The sequence below is a fragment of the Muscardinus avellanarius genome (assembly GCF_963383645.1).
Source record: "Muscardinus avellanarius genome assembly, chromosome: 10".
NCBI classification, from domain to species: Eukaryota; Metazoa; Chordata; class Mammalia; order Rodentia; family Gliridae; genus Muscardinus; species Muscardinus avellanarius.
This window is the reverse complement of record NC_137796.1, coordinates 60,942,497-60,963,633: the sequence shown is the minus strand read 5'-3', so window position 1 is coordinate 60,963,633 and position 21,137 is coordinate 60,942,497. Positions and strand designations below refer to the sequence as shown.

The following is a 21,137-nucleotide window of genomic DNA, read 5'->3' as shown; positions in this document are numbered from 1 at the left end:
CTCCCAGACCTATTTTATATTTTTATTTGGAAACAGGGTCTCTTTAAGCCAGCGAGCCTGGCTACGAACCTGCGATCCTCCTGTCTCCGCCTCCCAAGCTCGGAGATTACAAGCGTTTGCCACCATGCCCGGCTTGATTCTTTTTTTTTTTTTTTTTTTTTGGTGGTACTGGGGTTCCTGGAAGCCCTTCTACCTCCCACTCCTGGCTATACTCCCAGACCTATTTTATATTTTTATTTAGAAACAGGGTCTCCTAAACCAGCGTGCGCGGCTGGCTTCGAACCTGCGCGATCCTCCTGTCTCCGCCTCCCAAGCGCGGGGATTACAAGCGTGCGCCACCACGCCCGGCCTGATTCTTTATTTTGAAACAGGGTCTCACTGAGTTGCAGAGGGCCTCACTAAGTAGCTGAGGCTGTCCGCGAACCATGATCCTCCAGTCTCAGCCTCCCAAATGCTGGGATTACAAGCGTGCACCACCAGGCCCGGCTATGGGTTGAATTCTTAATCAGAAGAAGAAAGGAAAAAAAAAAAAAAAAGCTGGGCGTGGTGGCACACACTTGTAATCCCAGCATTCAGGAGGGTGAGACCAGAGGATCATGGCTCACAGACAGCCTCAGCTACTTAGTGAGGCCATTTGCAACTCAGTGATACCCTGTTTCTAAAATAAAAAAAAAAAAGACTAAAAAATAGGGCTGGGGGTGTAGCTTAAAGGTAGAATTCCCCTGGGTTCCATCCCTAGTACTGAAGAAAAAAAAATTAGTAGAAAGTAGTGAAATTCTACTAAGGTCTGTAGTCAATTAATAGTATTATTACCTGCCTGGTGTGGTGGGGCACACTTGTAATCACAGTACTTGGTAGGCTGAGACAGGAGGGTCACAGGTTCTTGGACAGCCTTAGCTTAGTGAGGTCCTCAGCAAGTTAGTGAGACCCTGTTCCAAAATAAAGAATATAAAATAGCCGGGTGTGTTGGAGCACGCTTGTAATCCCAGCATTCAGGAGGTGAAGACTGGAGGATTGTGGTTCATGGAAAGCCTCAGCTACTTAGCAAAGTCCTTCGCAACTCAGACCCTGTTTCAAATAATAAAAAGACTAAAAAATAGAGCTGGGAGTGTAGCTTGGAGGCACAATGTGTGTGTATGGGGGGGGGGTTGTTCTATCCCCAGTACTAACAACAAAAAAAAGAATAAAATATAGGGCTGGGGGTATAGTTGGAGGTAGAATGCCCCTGAGTTTAATCCCCAGTACCGAAAAAATAAATATTACAACCAGCTTGTAATCCCAGAATTTGGGAGGCTGAGATGGAAGGATCACAGTTCCCAGCTAGCCTCAACTACTTAGTAAAGTGCGCAGCTGGGCTTGGTGGTATACTGTTATAATCTCAGTACTTGGGAAGCTGAGACAGGTGTATTGCAGATTTGCAGTCAGTCTCAGCTACTTAGGCCCTTTGGAACTCAGTGAGACCCTGTTTTAAAATAAAGAATAAAAGCCGGGTGTGGTGGTGCACGCTTGTAATCCCAGCATTCGGGAGGCTGAGACCAGAGGATCGCGGTTCGCGGACAGCCTCAGCTACTAAGTGAGGCCCTCTGCAATTCAGTGAGACCCAGTTTCAAAATAAAGAATAAAAAAAAAATAGGTTAGGGGGTATAGCTCGGAGGTCAAATGCCCCTGGGTTCCATCCCCAGGGCCACACACACACACACACACAAAAAAAAAAAAAGAATAAAAAAATGGGTTTGGGGGTATAGCTCAGAGGTTAGAATGAGTTCAATCCCCAGTTCCACAACAAACAAACAATCCAAAATAATAACCTTTACTGCTAAATCTGTGGACCAGGCAACTGAAGGTCGGACACAGCCATTGGAATATCTGAGTTACTATATAGCGACCACCAGAGAAGACTTCTCAGACTTAGTTAAAGCCGAGTAGAAAGCATTAGTCAGCCAGCGACTGCAGGGTGTTTAGTCCTAAGTGCCGCCCCAGCCATTTCTCAGGGCTCCCTTTATACGTCAAAATCACAAGCTCAGGAGTAGAGTTTAGGCTCTCACAGAAATGGAGAATTCCCCACAACTTCTTTCAGTGGGTGTGCAAGGCAAGCAAGTACAGAAGCCAGGAGCAGTAGTGTGCCAGAGCGCAACAACCCATGCCCGTCCCTTCTATTGTCCACAATTTGATTGTTTTAAGGATAGAAAGTTCCTAACGGTCTTTGTTTCTCTGCAGGTGCAAGCTAAGCAGGAATGACAGAAGCCAAGCAGGCAGATACTGGTGACTGGCAAGGCACCTGATGACGAACATTAGTTCTCAGGCTGATGAACATTAGTGCCTTTGGTCACCCAACATCATGGCATTACAGAAAATAAGGCCTCGGCTCACTTTATCACATTATATTTGAGTCTAGCCGTTGCAGAAGAGTTTGGAGCTTGAAACCTAAATTTAGGAGTCTTTGGGGGTACAGATGGTATTTGACTTCAATGGCCGTCATTTAGGATTTAGATAAAGCAGGAAGAATACTTGGGGCGTGGTGACCCACGCATGTAATCCCAGCATTTGGGAGGCTGAGACAGGAGGATCATGGTTCGCGGACAGCCTCAGCTACTACTTATTAGGCCCTTTGCAACTCAGTGAGACCCTGTTTCAAAAAAAAAAAAAATAGGGCTGAAGGTATAGCAAAGAGGTAGAAAGCCCCTGGGTTCCACCCCTAGTACCGCAATATAAATAAAGCAAGAAGAGCTGCAAAGGAGACTGAATTTTTATTTTTTATTTAATTTACTTATTTTTTTGGTTCTGGGGATTGAACCCAGGGATATTCTACCTCCAAGCTACATCCCCAGCACAGTGTGTGTGTGTGTGTGTGTGTGTGTGTGTGTGTGTGTGTGTGTGTGTGTGTTACTGGAATGAACCCAGGGACATTCTACCTCCAAGTGATACCCTAGCCCTATTTTCTATTCTTATTTTGAAACAGGGTCTGAGATGCAAAGGGCCTAAGTAGCTGAGGCAGTCCACAAACTGCAATCCTTCTGTCTCAGTCTCTCAAATGCTGGGATTACAAGCATGCACCACCATGTCGGCTCCCAGCCCAGTTTTTGTTCTTTTTTTTTTCCCCCAGTACTGGGGAGAAAACACAGGGGCATTCTACCTCAAAGAGACCCCCCAGCCTCATTTTTTATTCTTTATTTTGCTTTTTTTGTGGTATGGGGGGGGACCCAGGGGCTTTCTAACTCTGGGCTACACCCCCAGCCCTATTTTATTTTTATTTTTGGTGGTACTGGGGTTCCTGGAAGCCCTTCTATCTCCGGGCTATACTCCCAGACCTATTTTTACATTTTTTTATTTGGAAACAGGGTCTCCTAAACCAGCATGTGCGGCTGGCTTCAAACCTGCGCCATCCTCCTGTCTCTGCCTCCCAAGCGCGGGGATTACAAGCGTGCGCCACCACGCCCGGCTCCAGCCCTATTTTTTATAATTTATTTGGAAACAGGGTCTAAGTTGCTGAGAGCCTCATTAAGTAGCTGAGGCTGGCTTCGAACCTGTGGGATCCTCCTGTCTCATCCTCCCAAGCACTGGGATTACAAGTGTGTGCCACCATGCCCAGCCTTATTATTTTGAAACAGGGTCTCACTGAGTGCTGCCTGTGAACCGCGATCCTCCTGTCTCAGCCTCCCAAATGATGGGATCACAAGCGTTTGGCGCCACACCAAGCCATTTTTTTTTTTGTGTGTGTGTGTGTTTGGAACTATGGATTGAACCCAGGGGCATTCTACCTCCAGCCCCTGGGTTCCACCCCCAGTACCACCAAAAAAAAAATAATAATAATAAGAAATAAGGCTGGGAGTGTAGCTCAGAGGTAGAATGCCCCTTCCCCAGTACCTCAAAATAAACAAACAAATAAATTAGGTCTGGGGAAGCATGGTGGCACAGGCTTGTAATCCCAGTACTTGGAAGGCTGAGACAGGAGGCTTGTGAATGGACAGCCTCAGCTACTTAGTGAGGTATTCTGCCACTTAGTGAGACCTTGTTTCAATATGAATAAAGAATAAAAAACAGGGCTGGGGGTGTAGCTCAGAGGTAGAGTGCTCCTGGGTTAGGGCTAGGGGTTTAGCTCGGAGGTAGAATGCTCCTGGGTTCAACTCTCAGTTACACACACACACACACACACACACACACACACACACACACACACACGTAGGACTGGGAGTATAGCTCTGAGGTAGAATGCCCTTAGGTTCAACCCCCATACCCCCAAAACAAGACAAAATAAAAAGGACTGGAACAGGCTGAGAGTATAGTTTGGTGGCAGAGTGCTTACCCAGTGCTCAGTGGGCCCTGGGTTCCATCCCCAGTCCTGAAAAAAATGGTGTGTGGGGTGTTGGGGATGCAGCCCAGTGATACAGTGCCTCTACATCCCATTTCCAGAAAATAAAAAGGAGCCGGGTGTGGTGGTACACCCTTGTAATCCCAGTACTTGGGAGGCTGAGACAAGAAGGATCGCAGGTTCGTGGCCAGCCTCAGCTACTTAGTGAGGCCATATGCAACTTAGGAGACTGTTTCAAAATAAAAGAATAAAATAGGTCTAGAGGTAAAGTTTGGAGTTTGAATGGCCCTGGGCTCGCTCACACACACACACATACACACACACAGGGCTGGAGGTGTGACTTGGAGGTAGAATGCCTCTGGATTTAACCTCCAATACAAAAAAAAAAAAAATAACCATGAAAGAGATGCACATAGACACACACACACAGAGAGGGCAGAGACCTAGAGAGGAGACACAGCATTTTTATAAAGAAATGAGAACAGAAAGTGCAAGAATTAGCCAGGTGAGGTGGTGCACGCTTGTAATCCCAGCATTCAGGAGACTGAGACAGGAGGATTGCAAATCACTGACAGCCTCAGGTACTTAGTGAGACCCTTTTTCAAAATAAGGAATAAAAAGCCGGGGTGGTGGCGCACGCTTGTCATCCCCACTCTTGGGAGGCTGAGACAGGAGGATCGCACAGGTTCGAAGCCAGCCTCAGTTATTTAGTGAGGATCCCGGCATCTTAGTGAGACCCTGTTTCCAAATAAAATACAAAATAGGTCTGGAAGTATAGCTCGGAGGTAGAAAGCCCCTGGGTTCCACCTCCAGTATCACCAAAAAGAAAAGGAAAAAAAAAAAGGATAGGGCTGGGGTTGTAGCTCGAAGGTAGAATGCCACTGGGTCTCATCCCCAGTAACACACACACAAAGTGCCAGATGTAGCAGGGACTTAAACCCTTGGTGTCTCTCTCCATGCTCCCAGCAGACGGCGCTAGACCTCTTTCCCTATGGAGGTGGAGAATGGATGTCTACTACTTCCCCCCTCCCCACGCCCATCCTATGGGGCTATTTTTACCTGGTGTCATCAGATACTGGTTACTGGAAGGCCATCTTCTGTCTGCCCTTCGGCTCCTTAGAGTGACTCTGCAGCATCTCCCAGACCCACCCCCAACTTGTTCCCAGCAGTCCTGGCCTCCTTGTGCTTCATTCTGAGCTATAGTTCGAGTCCTATGGGATCTCAAAAAATCCTGCAGAGAATCCCAGTGGAGAACCCTGGGCAGACTCTGGTGAGGGGACGGGGCTCAAGTGTTCAGTGGTTTGCAGCTACCAAAGGGATCCCAGGAGGGAACCACCCAGGACTGTTGCCAGAACCCAGCAAGAGTGATGAAGCCAAGCATGGTGCCGCATGCTTATAAATCAGTACTTGGTAGACTAAGATAGGAGGATGGAAGGTTGAAAGTCAGCCTCCGAAATTTAGCTAGGCTCTCAGCAACCTAGCAAAACTGCTACCAAACAAATATAAGTAAATAAATAAATCAGTGCCAAGAATGGTGAAACACACTTGGAAGGCTGAGACAGAAGAATCACAGGTTCCCAGCCAGCCTCAGCAATTTAGTGAGGCTCTCTGCAACTTAATGATATCCTGTTCAAAATAAAAAATTGGACCAGAACACACATAATAAAAAAAAAAAAAGTAGCCGGTTGTGGTAGTACACACTTGTAATCCCAGTATTTGGAAGGCTGAGACAGGAAGATCGCAATTCGTGGACAGCCTCAGCTACTTAGTGAGGCCCTTTGCAGTTTGCAGCCAGCCTCAGCTACTACTTAGTGAAGCCCTTTGCAACTCACTGAGACCCTGTTTCAAAATAAAGAATAAAAGCCGGGTGTGGTGGCTCATGTTTGTAATCCCAGCATTCAGGAGGCGGAGACAGGAGGATGACTGTTCGTGGACAGCCTCAGCTACTTAGTGAGGCCCTCTGCAACTGAGACCCCGGTTTCAAAATTAAGAATAAAAAGCCGGGCGTGGTGGTGCACGCTTGTAATCCCCCGGCTTGGGAGGTGGAGACAGGAGGATTGCGCAGGTTCGAAGCCAGCCGTACTGGCTTAAGAGACCCTGTTTCCAAATAAAAAAGTATAAAAATGGGTCTGGGAGTGTAGCCCGGAAGTAGAAGGGTTTCCAGGAACCCCAGTACCCCCCCCCAAAAAAAAAGAATAAAAAATAGGGCAGAGGGTGTAGCTCGGAGGTCGAATGCCCCTGGGTTCCATGCCCAGACCCGCAAAAAAAAAAAAAAAAAAAAAAAAGAATTAAAAAATAGGGCTGGGATGTCACTCAGTGGTAGAATGCTCTTGGGTTCCATCCCCAGTACCGTTAAAAAAATAAAAATAAAAATAAAAAAGGATAAAATAGGGCTAGGGGTGTAGCTTGGAGGTAGAATACCCCTGGATCCCATTCAAAGTACCAAAAAACAAGAAAAGAGGCTGGAGAAAGCTGAGCATGTAGCTCAGAGGAAAAATGCTCCTGGGTTCCATCTCCAGTACTGGGAAGGAAAAAAAAAAAAAAAGTGATGGTCAGAGATTCAGAGTGATGACCCTGAGTCCTCTGACATACAAAAGCCACTCAGGGATACAGGGCAAGAAAGACACCCAGCAAAGAAAGGGAGAGCCAGAGACACCCAGGGACAGAGACGTGGAGGGCTAAGAGATAATGAATGAAATGAGACCCAGAAAAACCAGTCAGACCTGAGAAGGGTGGCAATAAGGACAGAGATCCAGAAAGACAGAGATCAGCCGCCACGGGAGCTCCCGGCCTCAGAAACACATCAGGCCTCTCTGACTCATGGAGATAGATGCTCAGACAGACGGACATCCCAACAGAGACCCAAAGAGATGGCGCAGATGAGATGCGAGACCAGGGAAACGGGAGGAGGGAAAGCGAGAGGGGTGAAGCCAAGGGGAGCTCAGTTTCTCCTGCAAAAGAGACAAGACGCGTCCACGCGCCCGGAGCCGAGCGGACAGCGGGGCCGGGGGCCGAGGGGAGGCGCGGGCCGGGGGCAGGCGGGCGCCCCGGCAGAGGGCGCCGGGCCGCTCTGCCCCGCCGGGGTCACGGCGCCCCCTCCCCCGCGCCCTGGCCGGGCGGCCGGGCTATTTTTACGCGCGGACACCGGACACCGGGCTGGGGCTGGGGCGGCGGCGGCCGAGGCGGGGCCGGGCCGGCACCGCGGCCACTCGTCGGTCGGCGGGCCGCGGGGTTGCGCGCCATGGAGCCGCGGTGCCCGCCGCCGTGCGGCTGCTGCGAGCGGCTGGTGCTCAACGTGGCGGGGCTGCGCTTCGAGACGCGCGCGCGGACGCTCGGCCGCTTCCCCGACACGCTGCTCGGGGACCCGGCGCGCCGCGGCCGCTTCTACGACGGCGCGCGCCGCGAGTACTTCTTCGACCGGCACCGGCCCAGCTTCGACGCCGTGCTCTACTACTACCAGTCGGGCGGGCGGCTGCGGCGGCCGGCGCACGTGCCGCTCGACGTCTTCCTGGAGGAGGTGACCTTCTACGGGCTGGGCGCCGCGGCGCTGGCGCGGCTGCGCGAGGACGAGGGCTGCGCCGCGCCGCCCGAGCGGCCCCTGCCCCGCCGGGCCTTCGCGCGCCAGCTCTGGCTGCTCTTCGAGTTCCCCGAGAGCTCGCAGGCCGCGCGGGTGCTGGCCGTCGTGTCCGTGCTCGTCATCCTCGTCTCCATCGTCGTCTTCTGCCTCGAGACGCTGCCCGACTTCCGCGACGACCGCGACGACGCGGGGCTCGCCGCCGCCGCCGCCGCCGCCGGCCCGGTGAGGGCGGAGCCTGGGCGCGGGGCGGGGCCTGGGCGCGGGGCGGGGCCTGGGCGAGCTGGCCAATCGGAAGGCAGGGCGAGGGGCTGCAGACCGCCTGCCGGACCTGCCCCGCGCCGGGACTCAGATCTGGGTTTGGAGGCTGCCGGACGTGGTGGCGCACCCTTGTAATCCCAGCATTTGAGGGCAGGGGGGGGGGGGGGCTGAGGCAGGAGGATGGTGGTTCGAGGTCAGCCTCAACTATTTAGGGAGGCCCTTTGCAACTCAAAATAAAGAAGAAAAAAAAATAATAGGGTTGTCTCAGGATTTGGGAGGCTGAAACAGGAGGATCGCGGATCTCGGCCAGCCTCAGCTACTTAGTGAGGCCCTTGGCAACTCAGTGAATCAATCTCTAATACCAAAAATAAAAATAACAAGTAAAAAAAGCACTGTGTGGCCGGGCGTGGTGGCGCACGCTTGTAATCCCAGTGTTCGGGAGGCTGAGACCTGGAGGATCGTGGTTCGCGGACAGCCTCAGCTACTTAGTGAGGCCCTCTGCAACTCAGTGAGACCGTTTCCAAATAAAGAATAAAAAACAGGGCAGAGGGTGTAGCTCAGAGGTAGAATGCCCCTGGGTTCCATCCCCAGTACCGGGGGAGGGGGGGATCTGGGCTAGGGGCGGTACCTGAGGATCCTAGGAGAGGGAACCACACTGTCAGAAGGCGGTGACGGTTGTGAGAATTAGGCCCCCAGAGCTTAAGGATCTTGGGGCAGGGGCAGAAGGGTAGAAGCATAAAAAATCGAAGCTGTAGGCTGGGCTTGGTGGTGCACACCTGTAATCCGGGAGGCTAAAACAGGAGGATTGCAGGTTTGAGGCTAGCCTCAGCTACTTTTTTTTTTTTTTTTGGTGGTGGTGGTACTGGGGTTCCTGGGGTTCCTGGAAACCCTTCTACCTCCGGGCTACAGTCCCAGACACCTAATTTTTATATTTTTATTTGGAAACAGGGTCTCTTAAACCAGCGAGGCTGGCTTCAAACCTGTGCAATCCTCCTGTCTCTGCCTCCCAAGCGCGGGGATTACAAGCGTGCGCCACCACGCCCGACCTAGCCTCAGCTACTTAATGAGGCCCTCTTCAATTTAGTGAGCCCCTATTTTAAAATAAAGAATAAAACATAGGGTTGGGGGTGTAGCTTGGAGGTAGGATGTCCCAATACCCCAAAACACAACAAAACAAAACTCCAGGGTCTGCAGCTGGCAAAGACACAAAGATCTACAACCATTATCTTCTGACTAGGGTTGGGGAGGGCAAAGAAAGGCAGGCAAAGGAGGCTGAGCCAGAGCAGGGATGCTCCTCACTTGGAAAATCAATAATGGGAGGCCAGACTTTGAGAGAGAACCGGTTGCACCCTGCTCAAGGATCTTGTCAGGGGTGCCCACTACTGAAGAGGCAGGGAGTATCTTTCCAGCTGTCCACAGGTCAACAGATCAGAAAGTCGGCTGTCAGCCAGGTGTGGTGGCGCGCATGCTTGTAATCCTAGTATTGGGAAGCAGAGACAGGAGGATCTCAGGTTTGCAGCCAGCCTGAGCTACATAGTGAGGTCCTGTGAAACTGTTTTATTTGTTTATTGTAGGTATTGGGGATTGAACTCAAGGCATTCCACCTCTGAGTTACAGCCCCAGTTCTATATTTTTTATTCTTGCATTAGTGTGTGTGTGTGTGTGTGTGTGTGTGTGTGTGTGTGTGTGTGTGTAACTGAGGATGGAACACAGGGGCATTCTACCTCCGAGCTACACCCCCAGGCCTCTATTTTATTCTTCCTTCCTTCCTTTCTTCCTTCCTTCCTTTCTTTCTTTCTCTCTCTTTCTTTTTCTTTCTTTTGGTGGTACTGGGGTTCCTGGAAACCCTTCTACCTCCGGGCTACACTCCCAGCCACCTATTTTTTATATTATTTTATTTGGAAACAGGGTCCCTTAAGCCAGGGAGGCTGGCTTCGAACCTGCGCGATCCTCCTGTCTCCGCCTCCCAGCCTCCCAAGTGTGGGGATTACAGGCGTGTGCCACCACGCTGGGCTTTTATTCTTTATTTTGAAACAGAGTTTCACTAGTTGTAAAGGGCCCTCACTAAGTAGCTGAGGCTGTCCATGAACCACTACCCGTCTCAGCCTCCCAAAGGCTGGGATTACAAGCATACGCCACAACGCCTGGCTTTTTATTCTTTATTTTGAAACAAGGTCTCACTAAGTTGTGGAGGGCCTCACTAAATAACTGAGGCTAGCTGCAAACCTGTGATCCTTCTTTCTCAGCCTCCCAAGTACTGGGATTACAAGTGTGCGTTACCACACCTGGTTCATGAGACCTTATTTAAAAAAAAAATCTCAGCCGGGCGTGGTGGTGCACGCTTGTAATCCCCGTGCTTGGGAGGCTGAGACAGGAGCATCAAACAGGTTCAAAGCCAGCCTCAGCTACTTAGTCAGCAACTTAGTGAGGCTCTCAGCAACTAGTGAGACCCTGTTTCCAAATAAAATATAAAATAGGCCTAGAGGTAGAAAGCCTCTGGGTTCTACCCTCAGTACCACAAAAAAAAAAAAAAAATCACTTTTTGGTATTGGTGATTGAACCCAGGGGCATTCTACCTCTGAGCTACACCCCCACTCCTATTTTTTTTTTATTATTTATTTATTTATTTATTTATGCGCTACTGGAGATGGAACCCAGGGCATTCTACTTCCAAGCTATATCATCAGCCCTATTTTTTTTATTCTTTATTTTGAAACAGGGTCTCACTGAGTTGCAAAGGGCCTCACTAAGTAGCTGAGGCTGGCTGTGAACCGGATCCTCCTGTCTCAGCCTCCCGAATGCTGGGATTACAAGTGTGCACCACCATGACCGGCTCTATTTTATTCTTTATTTTGAAACAGTGGAAGATTTCACTCAGTCCTGCAATCTCCCAAGTACTAGATAATTTTATTTTATTTATTTTTTTTTTACGCAGGCATGGCAGTGCATGCTTGTAATCCCAGCATTCAGGAGGCTGAGACCAGAGGATCGCAGTTTGTGCACAGTGTCAGCTACTTAGTGAGGTCCTTCACAACTCAGTGAGACCCTGTTTTAAAAAAATAAAGCCGCAGCCGGGCGTGGTGGCGCACGCTTGTAATCCCAGCATTAGGGAGGCTGAGACCTGGAGGATCACGGTTCGAGGACAGCCTCAGCTACTTAGTGAGGCCCTCTGCAACTCAGTGAGACCCGGTCTCAAAATAAAGAATAAAAAATAGGGCAGGGGGTGTAGCTTGGAGGTCAAATGCCCCTGGGTTCCATCCCCAGACCCACACACAAAATAAATAAATAAATAAATAAATAAATAAATAAAGCCGGGCGTGGTGGCGCACACTTGTAATCCCCATGCTTGGGAGGCTGAGACAGGAGGATCGCACAGGTTCGAAGCCAGCCTCAGCTACTTAGTGAGGCTCTCAGCAACTTAGTGAGACCCTGTTTCCAAATAAAATATAAAATGGGTCTGGGAGTATAGCCCGGAGGTAGAAAGCCTCTGGGTTCCACCCCCAATACCATCAATCAATCAATCAATCAATCAATAAAATAAAATAAAAAGGAGCAGGGCGTGGTGGCGTGCATTAGTAATCCCAAAATTTGGGAGGCTGAGACAGGAGGATTGCTGTTCGAGGACAGCTTCAGCTACTACTTAGTGAGGCCCCTTGCAACTCAATGAGACCTATTTCAAAATAAAGAATAGGCCGGGCATGGTGGCGCATGCTTGTAATCCCAGTACTTGGGAGGCTGAGATAGGAAGATCATACAGGTTCAAAGCCAGCCTCAGCTACTTAGTGAGGCTCTCAGCAATTTAGTGAGACCCTGTTTCCAAATGTAGTATAAAATAGGTTTGAGCCAGGCGTGGTGGCGCACGCTTGTAATCCCCTCGCTTGGGAGGCAGAGACAGGAAGATCGTGCAGGTTCATAGTCAGCCTCGCTCGCTTAAAAGACCCTGTTTCCAAATAAATAAAACAAGGTCTGGGAGTGTAGCCCGGAGGGAGAAGGGCTTCCAGGAACCCCATTACCACCAAAAAAAAAAAAAAAATGCTGGGCGTGGTGGCGCATGCTTGTAATCCCCGTGCTTGGGAGTCAGAGACAAGAGGATCGCACAGGTTCGAAGCCAGCCACGTGTGCTGCCTTAGGAGACCCTGTTTCCAAATAAAAATATAAAATAGGTCTGGGAGTGTAGCTCGGAGGTTGAAGGGCTTCCAGGAACCCCAGTACCACCAAAACAAACAAACAAACAAACAAAAAAAAAAAAGGGTTTCAGAGTATAGCCCAGAGGTAGAAAAGCCCCTGGGTTCTACCCCCCAGTACCACAAAAAGAAAGAAAAAGAAAAGAAAGAATTAAAAATAGGGCTGGGGTACAAGTGGCTTGGAGGTAGAATGCCCCTGAGTTCCATCCCCAGTACCACCAAAAACATAAATAAATAAATAAATTAATTAATTAAAACATAGGGCTGGGGGTGTAGCTCGGAGGTACAATGTTCCTGGGTTCCATTACCAGTAATGAAAAAGAAAAAATTTTTTTTTGTATGGTACTTGGGATGGAACCTAGGTGCATTTGACCACCAAGCTACACTGCCAGCCCTATTTTAGTCTTTTATTGGAAACAGGGTCTTACTAAATTGTGGAGGGCTTAAATTGCTGAGGCTGGTCACACACCTTTGATCCTCCTATCTCTGCTTTCCAAGTACTGGGATTACAAGTGTGTGCCACCACGACTAGCTGTTAAAAAAAGGAAATTAAAAAAAAAAAAAAAAAGACGAGGTAGCCAGGTGTGGTGGCGCATGCTTGTAATCCCAGCATTTGGGAGACTGAGACAGGAGGATCATGGTTCGCGGCCAGCCTCAGCTACTTAGGCCCTGTGCAACTCAGTGAGACCCTGTTCCAAAATAAAGAATAAAAAATAGGGCTAGGGGTGGAGCTCGGAGGTAGAATGTCCCTAGGTTCCATCCCCAATACCCCCCCAAAAAAAGATAGGGTAAAGCCGGCATGGTGGCACTGCGCCTTTAATCTCAGTACTTGGGAGGCTGAAACATGATTACCAGTTCATGGCCAGCCTCAGTTACTTAGTGATACCCTCCCAAACTTAGTGAAACCATGTTTCAAAATAAAGAATAAAGCCGGGCACTCTTGTAATCCCAGCATTTGGGAGGCTGAGACAGGAGGATCCTGGTTCGAGGACAGCCTCAAATACTTAGTGAGGCCCTTTGCAACTTAATGAGACCCTATTTCAAAACAAAGAATAAAAAATAGGGCTGGGGATGTAGCTCAGAGGTAGAATACCCCTGGGTTCTATCTCCACTACCACAAAAAATAAAAAAATAAAAAAAAATTAATAAGTAGCCGGGCTTGGTGGCACATGCTTGTAAATCCCAGTATTTGGGAGGCTGAGATAGAAGGATCACAGTTTTTGACCAATCTTAGCTACTTAATGAGGCCCTTTGTGAACTCAGTGAGACTCTGTTTCAAAGTAAAGAATAAAAAAGAGGGCTGGGGGTATAGCTTGAAGGTAGAATGCCCCTGGGTTCCATCCTCAGTACTGCAAAAAAAAAAAAAAAAAAAAAAGAAAAGAAAAGAAAAGAAAAGAAGAATTAAAAAATATGACTGGCAGTGTAGCTTGGAGATAAAATACCCCTGAGTTCAATCACCAGTTCTGAAAAAAATAAAGGCTGGGAGTGTAGCTCAGAGGTAGAATGCCCTGGGTTCAATCCCCAATATCACACACACACACGCACACACACACACACACACACACACACACACACACACACAGAGTCAGCTGTCCAGTGAGGATCACTGGGGTCCGGGAAGTAGTGAGTGTAGGACAGCCAGGTTACTGGGGGCCTTGAGGCAGTGGCTACTGATCAGTCTGTAGAGAGTACCTGGAGAGGGGTTTGTTTTTGTTTTGTTTGTTTTTGTACTAGAGATTGAACCTAGAGGTATTCTGCCTCCATGCTACACTCCCAGCCCTCCCTTTTTATTTTTTATTTTGAAGCAGGGTCTCCCAAAGTTGCTGAGGTTGGCCTTGAACCTGAGATCCTCCTAGTTCAGTCTCCCAAATACTGGTATCACAGGCACGCACCACCAGGCTCAGAGTCAAACAACGATTAAGGCTGTCCTAACATCTGAGCCCCGGCCTGGCCCACCTGAACTTTTTCCTCCCCGCAGTTCTCCGCTCGGCTGAACGGCTCCAGCCCGATGTCTGTTACTCCACCCCGATTGCCCTTCAACGATCCGTTCTTCGTGGTGGAAACCCTGTGCATTTGTTGGTTCTCCTTCGAGTTGCTGGTTCGCCTGGCGGCCTGCCCGAGCAAGGCGATCTTCTTCAAGAATGTGATGAACCTCATAGATTTCGTGGCCATCCTGCCCTACTTTGTGGCACTGGGCACTGAGCTGGCCCGGCAGCGGGGGGTGGGTCAGCCGGCCATGTCACTGGCCATCCTGCGGGTCATCCGACTGGTGCGTGTCTTCCGCATCTTCAAGCTGTCCCGGCACTCAAAGGGCCTGCAGATTCTGGGCCAGACGCTTCGGGCCTCCATGCGTGAGCTGGGCCTCCTCATCTTCTTCCTCTTCATTGGGGTGGTCCTCTTTTCCAGCGCAGTCTACTTTGCCGAAGTCGACCGGGTGGACACCCATTTCACCAGCATCCCTGAGTCCTTCTGGTGGGCGGTGGTCACTATGACCACAGTCGGCTATGGAGATATGGCGCCCGTCACTGTAGGGGGCAAGATCGTGGGCTCCCTGTGTGCCATTGCCGGAGTGCTGACCATTTCCCTGCCCGTGCCGGTCATTGTCTCCAACTTCAGCTACTTTTACCACCGGGAGACGGAGGGCGAAGAGGCCGGGATGTACAGCCACGTGGACACGCAGCCCTGTGGTTCATTGGAGGGCAAGGCCAACGGGGGACTGATGGATGGAGAGGTCCCTGAGCTGCCGCCTCCACTCTGGGCACCCCCTGGGAAACACCTGGTCACTGAAGTATGAGGGCCAGTTGAGGTCTTGCGGGACCTCGCACCTCCTCAGAGGGAGGAGGGAGGGGAGGAGGGTGAAGGGAAAGGGAGAGGGAGGGGATTGGGTTTAGGAAAGCCTAGGTCACGTGGTGAGAGGTGGGGAACGCTGCTTCTTGTTGGGTCTTGAGTGGTGCGCTTTGGTACCTCCTTAAGCAGCTATGAATGGCAGCGGTTTGCGTTGAATCCAGGGGGCACGCCACTGATTCCTACTGCATCGAGATGTACAAAGCTCATGGGGCCTCTGGAGACAGATGTGGCCCTGTTATGTTGTGAGTTTCCTAGATCCACCCTGGGCCGAGTTGGGTGGTGAGTCTGGCTAAGTCTTGTCCAGATGCATCAGGCAGGAGTCTGTGGTTTTGAGTCCCCTATGGCTCCACTTGTTTTGATTGTTGAGACTGTGTGGTCATACACGGTGCTGTTGAGAATTGCAGGGTTTTATGTTCCTCCTAGAACCGTGTTATTTTAGGCTCTGTGAACTTGTAAAGCATTTAGGCCTGGCAGAGTCAAACGCTAGAATGTGAGCTCTCTGCCAGGTGTGGCGGCACATGTCTATAATGTCAGGCCTTGGGAGGCTGAGGCAGGAGGATGGCAGATTTGATTCAAGGCCAGCTTCAGCAATTTAACTAGATCCTCAGCAACTTAGTGAGACCTTGTTTCAAAATAAAAATTAAAATCAGGTTCGGGCTATAGCACCGAGGTCAAACGCCTCCGGGTTCCATCCCCAGTACTCAAAAAAAAAGTAAGCTTTCTGGGCCCTAATGGCCCAGAAAATTAAGTTAGATGGGAACATATGACCACACATGTCTTTGAGGGTTCTGTTGGGTTGAGTTGCACAGAGTTATGGAGCTAGAGGCTTCTCAGGGCCGCTGTGAGATGTGTAGCCACACTCATCTGATAAGGCCGGGTCTGCTGGGTCATAGGACTGTTGGGTTCTCATAGGGCTGCTATGAGTTTGGTCACTGCGTGAGCCTCATGAGAATGTTGGTCAAGTTGGACTATATGTATGAGATCCACAGGGTCATGGTTTTGCCTTTAATGGGAGCATGAGGACCCCAGAAAAATAGCACTGGGCAAGAATCATGGCTCAGGGAGCAAGCGTGGTGTTGTGGACCTGGGCGGTAGACTAACCCACTTGCACAGAGTTACCCACTGCCAGGGGGAGAGCTGGAGTCTGTATCCCTGGATTCAGGTGTTTCTCTGCAGAGGCTTTGCGTGAACTAGATTTCACCCACATCTGCTTGATTTTGCCAGTCGAACCCCCACTCTGTCCTCCCCTGTGGTGTAGCATGGACACACGGAGGTCAGAGGCACGAGGGAAGAGACACAAGGAGAAAACTGTACTCTGTCCAGACATGATCAGGGGACAGAAGTCAAGAAGAGGACAGAGTCCCAGGAAGGGCTACCGAGACCCAGAGAAAGACGGACAGACACTCAGAGAGAGGGACGGATACCAAGAAAGAGAAGGAGACTCCATAGGAGAATGGAGACCCAGAGAAAAAAGGATGAAGACCCAGAATGGAGGCAAGAGACCAAGGGTGGGGGATGAGACCCAGAGAGAGATGTCAGAGAGATGGGGACAGACACCAGAGTTGGAGACAGACCAGAGAGCATCAGAAAAAGGAGAAAAAAAAGGTGCTGGATGTGGTGGCACACATCTGTAATCCCAATATTTGGGAGGCTGAGAGAGGAGGATGGCAGCCAGCCTTAACAATTTAGGGATACTATCAGCAATTTAACAAGACCGACTTTCTTTCTCTTTCTTTCTTTCCTTCCTTCTTTTCTTTCTTTCTTTCTTTCTTTCTTGTATTGGAGGTTCAACCCAGAAGTATTCTACCTTTGAGTTATACCCCCAGCTCAATTTTTTTTTAATTTTTATTTTGAAACAGGGTCTTGCTAGGTTGCTTGAGAGTCTCACTACTTGCTGAGGCTGTCCTTGAACTGCAATCCTTCTGCCTCAGCCTGCCTTTCTTTCTTTCTTTCTTTCTTTCTTTCTTTCTTTTTTTTTTTTTTTTTTTTTGCGGGTTTGGGGATGGAACCCAGAGACATTTGACCTCCAAGCTACACCCCCTGCCCTCTTTTTTATTCTTTTTGTTTGTTTGTTTTTGGTGGTACTGGGGATGGAACCCAGAGGCTTTCTAGCTCCACGCTATATACTCCCACACCTTTTTTATATTTTATTTGGAAACAGGGTCTCATTAAGTTGCTGAAAGCCTCACTAAGTAGCTGAGGCTGGCTTCGAACCTATGTGATCCTCCTGTCTCAGCCTCCCAAGTACTGGGATTACAAGCGTGCGCCACCACACCTGACTCAAACCTATTTTATTTGGAAACAGGGTCTCACTAAGTAGCCAAGGCTGGCTTTGAACCTGTGCGATCCTCCTGTCTCAGCCTCCCAAGCGCAGGGATTACAAGCGTGCGCCACCATGCCCGGCTTATTCTTTATTTTGAAACAGGGTCTCACTAAGTTGCAGAGGGCCTCACTAAATAGCTGAGGCTGTCTGCGAACCACGATCCTCCGGTCTCAGCCTCCCGAATGCTGGGATTACAAGCGTGTGCCACCACGCCTGGCTGCCTCAGCCTTTCAAGTACTGGTATTACAGGCGTGCGCCACCTGGCTCAAGACCCTGTTTCAGAAAAAAAAAAAAAAAAAGAAGAAGAAGAAGAAGCTGGACGTGGTGGCACACGCTTGTAATCCCAGCATTCTGGAGGCTGAGACAGGATCGTGGTTCGCCAACAGCCTCAGCTACTTGGTGAGGTCCTCTGCAACTCAGTGAGACCCTGTTTTAAAATAAAGAATAAAAATAGGGCTAGGGGTGTAGCTTGGAGTTAGAATGCCCCTGGGTTCCATCCCCAGTACCTTAAAAAAAAAAAGGTCTGGAGGTGTAGTTCAGAGGTAGAACTCTCCTGAAAATTCACTCCCCGGTACCACACACACAAAAGGCAGAAAATCTTGGTGCTCCCAACCCTAGAGAGACATATAGTCTCCATTTTCTGAATCATAAAAAGAACCTAGCCAGGCGACAGGAGGATCACAGGTTCGAGGACAGCCTCAGCAATCTAGCAAGACTATTAGCAACCTAGGAAAACTAACTAACTCACTCTCTCTCTCTCTCTCTCTCTCTCTCTCTCTCTCTCTCTCTCTGTCGGTGCTGGAAGTGTTGAGCTACACCTTGGCCTTATTTTTTATTTTTTATTTTGAAACAGGGTCTTGAGTTGCAGAGGGCCTCACTAAGTTGCTGAGGCTGGCCATAAACTGTGATCCTCCTGTCTCAGCCTCCCAAATACTGAGATTACAGGCATGTACCACCGCAACTGGCAGGAGAACCTGTTTCAAAACCAAAAATCAAAAAAGAAGGGGGGCTGGGGTGTAGCCTTGAGGTAGAATGTTTCTGGGTTCCAATCCCAGTACCACATATATACACACACTAAAGAAAGAAAGAAAAAAAGAAAGAAAGAAAGAAAGAAAGAAAGAAAGGAAGAAAGCCAGCCAGCCAAACCCAAGGCAGGTCAGCATGTTCCTGCAGCTCAGGAAGACTGGAAGACAGCCTGGGGGCTCTGTGTTTTCCACGGGAGGAACCCCAGTCTCAACAGGATGAGGGGCTTGTGGCAAGCTACCTGGTTCCAAAGGTTCCCACAGCCTGCTGGGGGACAGGGACCTCCCGAGGTCAGTAGCCTCATGTCTCGATGCTCAGAGAGGAGAGGGGATGCTGCTACCCAAGGCTAAAAAGCCAAACATTTTCAGGAGTCTTTCAAAACTAAAGGGCATTTAGAGGAGGAAGAAGAGGATGGTTACAATCACTAATACATATAGGGCTTCCTATGTGCCAGGCATCAAAATACTTTACTTGCATTAACTTATTAAAACCTATCCAGTGGTTTACAGAGTGTTGTTGTTGTTATCATTTTAGCTATAACCCCTGCCCCTGGTTTTTTGTGGATTTTTTTTTGGGGGGGGGTCTAGGGATAGAACCCAGGGGCATTTGACCTCCGAGCTACACCCCCTGCCGTATTTTTTATTTTTTATTTTGAAACAGGGTCTCACTAAGTTATGGAGGGCCTAAGTAGCTGAGGCTGTCCGCGAACCGCGATCCTCCAGTCTCAGCCTCCCGAATGCTGGGATTACAAGCGTGCGCCGCCATGCCCGGCCCCTGGTTTGTTTTAGTAATATAAATCTTCCTTAGGGGCACTAGGGGAGAATTGGTTTTAGAATATGCCTCCCTCCGAACCCATCTAGACAACTCAGAATGCAGTGAAGGAAGAAGGAACTCAGATTAGAGACCCCAGATTTAATCCAACTAATTCAGCAACAAAAACTCCTCCTCCTCCTCCTCCTCCTCCTCCTCCTCCTCCTCCTCCTCCTCCTCCTCCTCCTCCTTTTCTCCTTTCTTCTTCTTCTTCTTCTACTGGGGATTGAATCCAGAGGCATTCTACTTCTGAGCTACACTCCCAGCCCTTTTTATTTTAAAACAGGGTCTCACTAGGTTGCTGAGAGTCTTGCTAAATTTCTGGAGTTGGTCTGGAATCTCTAATCTTCCTGTTTTAGCCTCCCAAGTACTTGGATGACGGGTGCTTGCCACGTCCAGCTAATTTATCATTTTTATTTTTACTTTTTGCAGTATTAGGGATGGAACCCAGGTTCATTCTACCTCTAAGTTACACCCCAATCCCTCTTTTTTATTCTCTCTCTCTTTTTTTTTTTTTTGCGAGTCTGGGGATGGAACCCAGGGGCATTCAACCTCCAAGCTACACCCCCTGCCCTATTTTTTATTCTTTAGTTTGAAACAGGGTCTCACTGAGTTGCAGAGGGCCTCACTAAGTAGCTGAGGCTGTCCAAGAACCACAACCCTCCTGTCTCAGCCTCCCGAATGCTGAGATTACAAGTGTGCGCCACCACGCCTGGCTATTTCTTATTTTGAAACAGGGTCTCATTAAGTTGCTGAAGGCCTCACTAAATTGCCAAAGCTGTTTTCCAATCTGTGCTCCTCCTGTGTCAGACTCCCAAGTACTTAGGAATACAAGCATGCGCCACCATACCTGGCTCCAACTACCTTCTTATACCAGAGAGAGAAGAAGGTATAGATTATGGGAAGAGTTTGATGATGGTTGAAAATAATACAACATTGTGCCAGGCATGGTGGCGCACGCTTGTAATCCCCACACTTGGGAGGTGAAGACAGGAGGATCGCGCAGGTTCGAACCCAGCCTCGCTGGCTTAAGAGACCCTGTTTCCAAATAAAAATATAAAATAGGTCTGGGAGTATAACCTGGAGGTAGAAGGGTTTCCAGGAACCCCAGTACCACCAAAATAAAAATAAAAATAAACAACATTTAGGCAGTTACTTCTCTCTGAAATAGAGTCATTCAGAGACAGATCTCCTAACAGGGAGAAAAGACAAAGCATTTTTGGAGCCCAGACTCCAGAATGAGACAGAGGAGGAGACAAATGTACAGGGAAACTGAGACCCAAAGAGAGGACTCATCCCAGTAGAAGGGAGAACTCAAGGGCAAAAGAGGAGGAGAAGCTGGGGCAGTGATACAAGTCTGTAATCTCAGAACTTGGGAGGCTGAGACTGGAGGATCACAGGTTCATGGCCATGGGGTAGTGAGACTTGCAGCAACCTAGCAAGGTCCTGTTTCAAAACAAAACATAAGAAAGGGGCAGGTGGGATTGTACATAGTTTGTAATCCTAGCATTTGGGAGGCTGAGACAGGAGGATCGCAGGTTCTCAGGGCCCCGCTACTTAGGCCCTCTGCAACTTAGTGAAACCCTGTTTCAAAAAAAATAATAAAAGCCAGGCGTGGTGCCGCATGCTTATAATCCTCATGCTTGGGAGGCAGAGACCGGGGGATCACTCAGGTTCAAAGCCAGCCTCCACTGGCTTAAGAGACCCTGTTTCCAAATAAAAAATATTTAAAAAATATGTCTGGGAGTGTAGCCTGGTGGTAGAAGGGTTTCCAGGAACCCCAGTACCACCAAATAAATATATTAA

At 49.2% G+C, this 21,137-nt stretch overlaps 1 protein-coding gene across 1 annotated transcript; it reads left to right on the top strand.

Moving 5' to 3' along the window:
- Nucleotides 1–7,550: 7,550 nt before the first annotated feature.
- Nucleotides 7,551–15,122, top strand: KCNA7 (potassium voltage-gated channel subfamily A member 7; the record flags this gene model as incomplete). Its single annotated transcript, XM_080702881.1, has 2 exons — nucleotides 7,551–8,108; nucleotides 14,307–15,122. 2 exons carry the CDS (start codon nucleotides 7,551–7,553, stop codon nucleotides 15,120–15,122), a joined length of 1,374 nt encoding a protein of 457 aa, XP_080559007.1.
- Nucleotides 15,123–21,137: the final 6,015 nt, after the last annotated feature.